We start from the raw sequence: 10,300 nt of genomic DNA, 5'->3' as shown, positions 1-10,300 counted from the left end.
GGAGTGAGATTCGAATTAGCAATGTCTATATGAGTATAAAAAAATTATGTTATTTGAATTATAATATGTTGGTAATTAATAATATATATTAAAATATAAAATATATATTAATATAAATTAAATAATATATATTTATATATAAATATATAATAATTAATCTTTTATATACAAATAATATTTTTAAAATAATTATTAGAGACCTTAAATTTTAATAAACTTTGCAAATAATTATCAATGTTCAACTATTAAGGTAAATTTTTAGTTGACTGAGTTGTAATGAAGTAACAATTAACATTACCATTAATAAAAAAGGGTGCACGCCATCACCTGATGGCAGACCCACCTCCTTCCCTCTTAATCTTTTTATATTCAATTTGGTTATGATTTTCCTTTCCCCTACTACAGCGTAAGGGCAGCATCCATCCATCATTCCAGCTCCAACCCATAACTCCGGTTTCCGCTGCTTAAAATACACACAACTACGTCATAACTAATCAACCCAACAAACACTCTCTCTGGAACCATTCCATGTTTTTTGTTTCTATCCATACCCAATAATATTCCTCAATCAAATACTCTCTCCACCGAAACCCAAAACCAGTGCGTCGTGCATTGAATCAAGGTGAAGTACTAAGCTACATAGTATAGAATTATAGATCAGAATACAACTGTTTAAATTCTTAGCTATATAAAAGTTCTTCAATATATAACTCTCGTTAATGGGTTGAGGAAGAAAACGGAAGAGAAGGTGGAGGCGGCGCGAGGAGGGAGAGGGAAGACGGAAAAGAAAGAGGTTCGCATGTGCATGTGCATGTGCACGTGATCAGTGTGTCAAGAAGCTCGTGACTCGTGAGAGAAAGAGAAAGAAGGATGCCTCACAGAGCCACATACATTTTCCCGCGTCAATTTGGGGAGAGAGGGTTAGATGAGTCTTCGAAACAGCTATTGGATCACGAGAAGAAGAAGACACTTACCTCATGGGTCAAATCGGAACCATCCTTCGGGATCGAAAGCGACGCTACTTCCAAGAAGTCCAAAAACGACGTCGTTGAAGATGATGAAGATGTCGTTTACTCTAAAACACACTCCGCTGTGTCGGAGCTCTTCACCGCCGTTGGTGGCCGCCGTGATAATCTCCGGAATAAGCAAAAGCATGTCGCCCGTGCGTTCCGTGACTGGCTGATCGAGAGAAAAGGAGATCGCCGATCCAGTCATGATCACCGGAGGTTCTCGTTGTCCGAGGAAGAAGACGAGTGCGGGCTTCTGCTTCCTCCGTCGGCGTCGAAGGACAGTGGCGGTGGAGCATTAGACCAGAGTTTTGACCGGCAGGTGTCGCTTCCCAGAATGTCTAGCGGGAGCAGCTACGCCGGGAGCTTGTTCTCCGGGACGGCAACGGCTACGACGGTGGACGGGAATTTCTTGAGCGAGGTCGTGAAGGAGGAAACGACGTCGAGTAGGAGGAGGAGGCAGCAGGAGGAGGTGGAGGAAGAAGATGAGAAAGAGAGGAGAGAGAAGGTTGCGGAGAAGTCGAAGGAGAGCTACATGCTGCAGGTGACAATGGCGAAGAGGCTCACTTGCTTGGCGAGTCTCGTGACTGAGCCCATTCTTGCTCCCACCACTGAGACATGGGATTCCGAATCCGTTTCCTATCGTCTATGGGTAACAATACGAATTCCCGTTGAAAATTCTTTTATTTTGACAAAATATTGTTTGGAAAATTAATTTCAAAACGGCTAGCATTATTAGTTTACTTTTTTTCTGTTTGGATAATTACGAAATCGCTATTTCGTATCTTGAAGCCTTAAACATTGCAAGCAAAATTTGTTTGAAATCACAATACGCACTTGAATTGAAACTAAACATATTCGAGTATTTTTATTATTATTTTGAAATTGTAGCGCTTCTATTTCAGTATAAATAAATGCTTTTACTAAATTGGTACATAGAAAAATAATTTATCATGATGCAATTGTATCTGAATACTTGATTTTTCAATGTATTAATTTAGTCAAACAAAAGGCGAGTTTGGGCAAAAAATTAAATGTTGATCAATAATATATAGCATCTTTTTCCACCTTATTTTTTGCGGCACTTCAATTTCTCATGCAAAATAATTATTGTTTTTTGATGAATATATGATTGTGTGTTGTTTTATTATTTTGGAATTTTAGGTGAGTGGGTGTTTGTCATACTCAGACAAGATATCGGATGGATTTTACAACATACTGGGGATGAATCCGTACCTATGGGTGATGTGCAATGAGGTGGAGGAGGAAGGGAAAAAGATACCTAGTTTGATGGCGCTGAAGGCAATTGAACCCGGCGAGACGAGTATAGAGGTGGTTCTTGTTGATAGACAAGACGATTCTCGGTTGAAGGTACTTCAAGATAAAGCGCAGGAGTTGTATGGTGCTTCAGAGAATACTCTCGTGTTGGTTGAACAGCTTGGAAAACTTGTTGCCTCATATATGGGGTGAGATATACCGTATCATATAAGAACCCGTCGTGTCTTTGATGCTACAATATTCATCAAGTGTGGTGGTTCATTTTCGCTGTCAACATTTTTGTTTGTATATTCTTTTAAAGTGATTTTTGTCTTTGTAAAAAACTGTATGCAGGGGTACATATCCGGTGGAGCAAGGAGATCTGCACAAGCGGTGGAAGATGATCAGCAGGAGGTTGAGGAATTTTCACAAGTGTGTTGTTCTTCCCATAGGCAGCTTATCTACTGGGCTTTGTAGGCATAGGGCCATTCTCTTCAAGGTCAAGAATTTATTATGCTTCCTCATTAGTTGTTTTCTACTTTCTAGTTTGTACGTTTACTCATTCAACACGGATTTACTGAATATGCATGCATATGCATGAAATGGGTGTATTAATTGATGTAGCTCTTGTTTTGGTGCGCAGAAATTGGCAGATTATATAGGTTTGCCATGCCGCATTGCTCGAGGTTGCAAGTATTGTGCTGCAGATCATAGATCCTCTTGCTTAGTCAAGTTCAAAGATGACAATCAGCTCTCAAGGTTTGGCAATCGCTGTCTTTTCACCTTTAATTTTTGGTTTGTCCTTTTCTCATATTGATTGTAATGGCAATGCAAACATCTCTTCATCACTTGCAAACCTTGCATAACTTCAGTAGTATCGATTCATTATCCCCTTTCACTTTTTGTAGGCTGTAGTTGATTACTTGGTTCTGCTTGTAACTTTTCATGTTCATCTTGGTTTCGAGCCCTTAAAACATGCATGATATATTCGTGGATAAGTTGTATAATTGTAACGGCCTTTTTAGATTTATCATATAAGGACTTGGCATGCCACCTTCACATTTTCTGATGTACCTGTTTTGCTTTATTGTTTAACAGGGAATATGTAGTCGACCTGGTTGGGGAACCGGGAAATGTCCATGGGCCAGATTCCTCAATTAATGGAGCGTATCTTTCTTCAATGCCATCCCCATTTCAAATTTCTCATTTAAAAGAATCACAATCACCTTATATGGATGGCACAACATGTTCACAATCTCCGAGTTCCAACCACATTTCTGTAATCCCTGAAAGTCATCCGTATTTAGGTATGTTGTGCTTTAGAATTACATACGTGGAAAGTTGATCTACCAACTGTTTGTAAGAACTTCACCTTCAAGGAAGGAATCTGTGCTACATAAGTTTATTTGCAGTAGGGTTCAACCACATGTTTTATTTTGCATCATTATCCTTTCTAAACAACTGTCAATTAATCATGCAAATGATGCACCAGGACACAAGCATTTGATCTCTAGAGTAAATGCATTTTGAAGCTTGCTTTAAGATTTCTGCCTCCTTATGCACGTTAAAACTTTAACATGGGTTGTAAAGTGTCTGAATAGAGTCTATACTTCTGTTTTAGTAAATCTCCACTAGCAGAGAGGACTTCTATAATTTAAGTTGGTCTTAGCTGCTATTTAATGTTCTGCAGGCTGTGAACAGGAAGATCAACAAATTAAAGAAGCTGAATTGCTAAAAAATCACAACAGCTCCATTTATTCTTCATTTGAGCAATCCCAAGAAGAAACAGTTCCACCTCCAATTCTTTTGGATTTAAACGAGAATAATAAGGCATGTGCAGTCCTGGACCCAATTTTGCCTTCCATCCATGAAGATGTTTCTAAAGCTCTTCATCCAGCTACTGAAGTAGCATTTCATGATTATGTTGGACTTGGCAAAGATGCAATTACTGTACAAGAAACTTACAAGAATGAGATCATTGTTACTGAAAGTTCTGTGGTAAAAACTAATTTTAAGCAATCTTTATTGTGCTCATCCAGCCAATCAGAACAGGTGCAGGTAGACAATGGAATCGAAAACCAGGGCTGTTTACCATCTGGGAATATTCCACGGTACCTGAATCTTGAGCCATCACTTGCAATGGACTGGCTTGAGATATCATGGGAGGAATTACGTATCAAAGAGCGTGTTGGTGCTGGTACTATTTCTGCTTTGCATGCTATTTTTTAATGCGTTTACTCCCTCTACCTCTTTTCCTTTTTATTCTTCACTACGATTTGGTACATCTGTAGATCAATGTACCAAGTCATAATGGACTTGTTTACCTACTTTATTAGTATGATTTTTCAACGGGAAACTTGAACATCCAACTTCCTATTTAACTTTTTTCTTATGCTTTAGAAGTCTTTCCATTCGGTAACTCTGATGCTATGGTCTTGTCTCTTTATAGGCTCATTTGGGACAGTGCACCGTGCGGAATGGCATGGATCAGTAAGTATTAATGTGCACTTATTTCTGAATATTCTGTAGGGGTCATACTTTGTAGTGCATAGCACCTTTTACTAAAGATTGTAAAGAATTACGGGCAATGCACATTCTCTCTACATCCTTTTCACGCAATTCTATTCTCTACCAAGAAACTTATATTCTGTATTGTAGGCACATTTTAGTAGACTCTGAGTATATTTTAGATAAAACTATGTACTTCCATTTTTTATTCTTTACCCTTTCTGGGAAACTTATTTATTTTTTCAAATTGTACAATTGCAGGATGTTGCCGTCAAGGTTTTAACAGTTCAGGATTTCAGTGATGATAAATTAAAGGACTTTCTGAGAGAGGTACATTCACGGATATTAACATGAGCCATTTTGGATTTAACTAAGCACTATGGTTCAGCACAGTATGTGTTCCATCAGTGGGAGGATGCATTTCCCTCTAGGCTCTCATGCTTTACCGTTTCCTGTTTATGACCAAATTTACTTCTACGAGAAAAATAAACCCTACTGTTTATTATATTGTTATTGTTTCTTTGTGAACTGTATTGTATATTTACCAAAAATGGAGCAGGTTATGTTGAAGTTGTTATTTGCATTGCTTTAGGTTGCAATAATGAAACGGGTTCGCCATCCAAATGTGGTGCTCTTCATGGGTGCTGTTACAAAACGCCCCCATCTATCAATAGTGACAGAATATTTGCAAAGGTAAGAGAATAAATTTTTGGTGCTGTTAACCATAAAATTTGTTGTTCTTTGGATGTCTCACTGTTACTGATTCCTGGTATGTGTGCGACTTGTATGACAGAGGTAGTTTATACCGACTGATACATAAGCCAACAGCTGGTGAACATTTGGATAGCAGGAGAAGATTACGGATGGCTTTAGATGTGGTTTGTACCATGTATTAGTTTTTGTTACACTGCTAGGTGCTGAATTATCTTGTAGGTGACATATGGCGTGTCTTATTGCAGGCTAAAGGGATCAATTATCTTCATTGTCTAAAACCTCCTATCGTGCACTGGGATCTCAAATCTCCAAACTTGTTAGTGGACAAAAACTGGAACGTGAAGGTGGAATGGAAACTGTTTTCTATTTTATTTTTTTTGAGATCTTAAATATCTTGTGCAAGCAGATGATAATTCTATTTTCCTTATTTTCTCATTTCACAGGTTTGCGATTTTGGGTTGTCTAGATTTAAGGCAAATACATTCATACCATCAAAGTCTGTTACTGGAACAGTTAAGTCTCTCTTGCATTTTTTGGATTATTACTTTAAATTAAGAAATATAGAGATTCCAATAGATAAAGTAGTTAAGCTATCTGTTAATGTGCCTCGATCAACATATCCATAATCATGCTTTAGAGAGATAATTGATTATTGATTATCACTTATAAGAATGGAATGCATTTCTACTATCCTTTAAGGGACAGTCTTGACTTATTATTTTGACTTGTTATCCTAGATAGGGAGCAAAATATTTTCAACATTGAAAATGATCATTCAATCAGTATTTCGTTGATTGAACTTTTACTCCATTGAGACTTACTCCCCAATTAGAGTTTAACTTTATTAATTCTTTTTTTTTAGCCTGAATGGATGGCACCAGAGTTTCTCCGTGGAGAACCTTCAAATGAGAAATCTGATGTATACAGTTTTGGAGTTATCCTATGGGAGCTAGTAACCATGAAACAACCATGGATGGGACTTAGCCCTGCCCAGGTAAACTTATGAAGTATTTAATTTGTGGTCTCAAACTCTCAATTAAAGAATATTTGAAGCCAGCTATTTTTATGTAATGTGTTTGTTTATTAATACAGTAGTAGGGATCATTTGCACGAAATTGTTAATTTTAAAGGACATATAATGGAGAGGAGAGGTATACATGTAAACTTGCATATCTCAATGTTGCTTGGCCAAGTGAACTTCTAAATTTTATGAGTAGATTTTCTGAAGTAATCATTATCGGGTGAACTATCAGGTGGTTGGAGCTGTTGGTTTCCAGAATAGGAAGCTTGCCATTCCTCCAAATGTCTCCCCAGTATTGGTCTCCCTCATGGAATCTTGTTGGGCTGAGTAAGTTTGTCTTGTTTCGTCCAGTTATAATAAAATTAATTGGATCTAAATTACCTTGGTAGTTCTCTGGGCACGTTCATAGAAGCTAGGTATGATGCTGTATGGGATGGTTCTAGTTCCATGATATAAAAATTATTTGAAATTTTCAATCGAAACACTCTTGGAGGGGTTAAGAAGCGGAAATTCAAATTTTTGGAGCCATATATTTATCAATCCTGCCAATGATGTGGATATGTTTTTTTACTCAACATGCATAATTGAGGTTTCTAGTGGTTTTATAAGATTGGACTGAATAATGCACATCTTAATTTAGGTTATTATTGGGTAAAGATAATCCAAGATTTAAACAGTTAAGTTACTCACTTTAAACCCACATGATTATAATAAGTTTTACTTAGTTGCTTGTTAATTATTCATGTTTGCAGCTCTTTTTTCTGTGCTAAACTCTAATTTAAGCATTGATATAATGCTCTGCTTCTGATGCTTGCTTTAATTTACTTGACAGTGACCCCGCCAAACGCCCATCTTTTGCTAGTATGGTTGTCTCGCTGAAGAAGTTGCTCAAGTCTCCAGCAGAGATGATAAAAATGGGCGAGACTTAAACGTCTAACGTAGCCCATAATTCGGATTCTTGCGGCTGAAATTTGTTGCCCATGTATGGGAAAAAGGTTAATTAACAGTAACAACTAACGTGACCCTTGTGGTCATTCCCTCGGATTGAGGGAACTCTTGGTTGTTTGCAACTGTATATTAGTTGCCTTTTGCTAACCCGTTTTAGAAGGGCAATAAAAGTCTAAAAATGAATTCAAGCAAGTGTTAACATTGCTGCAAAAAAGCATAGGTTTTACTTACTCTTAAATAAAAACAATAAAAATAAAAATGGACCTATGTTATGCACACTGCAGCCTCAGATTTATGTAATTTTTTTTAGTGTTTACATTCCAAGTCACAAATGTTGTATTAATTTTTTTTGTTCCTTTTTCCCAAAACATGAAATGTGAAATTTGTTCCTGTTAATTCATTATAAATCAACTTGCATCACTAGAATTTTCATGAAGAGTTTTTGAAGTCAAAATGGTCAAAGAAAAAGCAAAGTTTGAGTTGAATACAATAATCATCAATTTGCTAGATATTGCTAGAAGCTAATGTTGGAAGCTTGAAGATTTTTGAAGAACATTCAAGAGAGTAGTATAACTACAACATTCCACAATGAAGAATTCAAAATCAAATTGAATTGAAATTAGAAGATTATAGAAACTACATTAATACAAATTGAAAGATGATTCATGAAGCCAACTCATGAAATGGTAGTCATTACAAAATTGATTTGTGATTCATAAATTATTATTTTAGTAGGAAGCATTGCCTATATAAAGGCACATATGCCTTGTGTATTGTATGTGTGTTCCATAATGAAATGTGTATGTTTTGAAATGTGAAAATTCTCTCCTTTGTTTTATGAGTGTTAGTGAGTCTGAGAGATGAAAAATATGATAGTGTCATTTATATGAGTGAGTGATCTTAGGGCCAATTAGTTGTGGGTATTATACTTACATTTGGTATCAGAGTTGGTTAATCCAGCGCCTGGTGTTTGAGAGTTTGTGAGGTGTGGGAGAGTTCTCACATAGTTGTTTATTCATAGAGTCGGTATGGCAAACACTTTCAATATTGTGTGGTCTGGTCCTAAGTTAGATGGAAAACTTGATTATAGTTATTGGGAGACTTTGATGTCTACCCATTTGAAGGCCCAGAACCTGTGGAATTTTATTGAACCGGGTTTGCAAGAAGGAGCAGATGCTGCCCAACAGAGAAGAGATCAATTGGCGCTATCTCAAATTCATCAAGGAGTAGATTATACGGTGTTTGACAAAATAGCAAATGCCAAAAGTGCAAAGGAAGCATGGAACACGTTGAAGCTATCATACAAAGGCGTAGATAAAGCCCAGAAAGCAAAGCTACAGTTTTAAGAAGAGAATATGAAAGGTACGAGATGTCTAGCTCAGAAACCGTTGAGCAATATTTTACTCGTGTTACAGATCTTGTCAATAAGATGAGAGTCTATGGAGAAGATATGCCCGATAGCAAAGTGGTGGAGAAAATTCTTCGCACCATGCCGATGAAGTATGACCATGTGGTGACTACGATACTAGAGTCCCACGATATGGATACTATGACGATTGCAGAGTTGCAAGGAACTATGGAAAGCCACATCAGCAGAATATTGGAGAAGTCAGAAAAATCAACTGAGGAAGCCCTGAAAAGCCGAGTGAATTTCAACAACGTTGCAGAATCAAACCGTACACAAGAAGGACGAGGTCGTGGTTTTAATTTTCAAAGTAGAGGCAGAGGAAGTTTCAGAGGTAGAGGTCGTGACAATTACAACCAAGGAAGTTACAATAACTTTACACCACCTAATCAAGGAAGAGGTGGAACGAATTTCAGGCCTGTCAACCGAGGAAGAGGTCGAGGCAATTTTTATCAAGAAAGAACCAATTTCAACTGTTTTCATTGTGGAAAGTATGGACACAAAGCAGCAGATTGCAAATTCAAAGTGATGAATAATAATCAAGCACACGTTGCAGAAAATCAGCATCAAAATACTGATGACAATCCGGGTACTCAGACTTTTTTTTTACAAGTAATTCATGTGCTGAAGATGAAAGTATATGGTACTTGGATAATGCTTGCAGTAATCATATGTCTGGTAGAAAGGAGTTATTTTCTTCAATAGATGATTCAGTTAAATTATTATTGAAGTTTGGTAATAGTACAAAGATCCCTATTGAAGGAAAAGGGCACATACCAATTAGATTGAAAGATGGTTCTCTGAGTTATATTTCTGATGTTTTCTATGCTCCTGAACTTGATTACAATTTACTGAGTATGGGGCAATTATCTGAGAAGGGATATAAGATGATAACTTATCGTGGATATTGCACTGTATTTGACAACAATGGAAGGTTCATTGATAAAGCAAAGATGACTTCAAACAGAATGTTTCCGTTAAAAATTCAACATGTTAATCCCTCTTGCATGAGTTCTATGATACTTGATGATAACTGGTTGTGGCATATGCGGTTTGGGCACTTTCATTTTTCTGGCCTAAAATACCTGTCAAGAAAAGGACTTGTTTCTGGTCTACCACTGATTCATATTCCCAATTGTGTTTGTGAGATTTGTCAACTGGAAAAGAAGCACAGAGATCCATTCCCTACAGGAAAGTCTTGGAGAGCTAAAAGATTACTTGAAATTGTGCATTCAGATCTTTGTTCTGTAGAAGTTCCAAGTAATGGTGGTAGCAGGTACTTTATCACTTTTATTGATGATTTTAGTAGATATACATGGGTATACTTTCTGAAGCAGAAATCAGAAGCATGTGATGTCTTTAAGACATTCAAGGCGTTTGTCGAAAAACAAAGTGGCTGTAAAATCGAAATTCTCAGAACAGACAGAGGAACAGAATATC

The 10,300-nt window shown here is 37.0% G+C and overlaps 1 protein-coding gene across 2 annotated transcripts; it reads left to right on the top strand.

The window, feature by feature from the left end:
• The first annotated feature begins 384 nt into the window (after positions 1 to 384).
• On the top strand, positions 385 to 7,880 carry LOC130944827 (serine/threonine-protein kinase CTR1-like). 2 transcript variants are annotated; one of them, XM_057873375.1, is made up of 15 exons: positions 385 to 1,659; positions 2,172 to 2,473; positions 2,619 to 2,763; positions 2,908 to 3,023; positions 3,363 to 3,571; positions 3,955 to 4,461; positions 4,714 to 4,754; positions 5,034 to 5,102; positions 5,365 to 5,465; positions 5,566 to 5,650; positions 5,732 to 5,830; positions 5,930 to 5,998; positions 6,349 to 6,480; positions 6,740 to 6,834; positions 7,340 to 7,880. In XM_057873375.1, exons 1-15 carry the CDS (start codon positions 871 to 873, stop codon positions 7,434 to 7,436), a joined length of 2,856 nt encoding a protein of 951 aa, XP_057729358.1. In that variant the 5' UTR covers positions 385 to 870; the 3' UTR covers positions 7,437 to 7,880. The 2 variants fall into 2 exon arrangements, with proteins under 2 accessions (XP_057729358.1, XP_057729359.1); XM_057873376.1 differs by lacking the exons at positions 6,740 to 6,834; positions 7,340 to 7,880 and adding an exon at positions 6,579 to 6,718.
• The last annotated feature ends 2,420 nt before the right edge of the window (positions 7,881 to 10,300 follow it).

This window comes from Arachis stenosperma, chromosome 8 (genome assembly GCF_014773155.1).
Source record: "Arachis stenosperma cultivar V10309 chromosome 8, arast.V10309.gnm1.PFL2, whole genome shotgun sequence".
NCBI lineage: Eukaryota > Viridiplantae > Streptophyta > Magnoliopsida > Fabales > Fabaceae > Arachis > Arachis stenosperma.
This window is presented reverse-complemented; position numbering and strand designations above follow the sequence as displayed.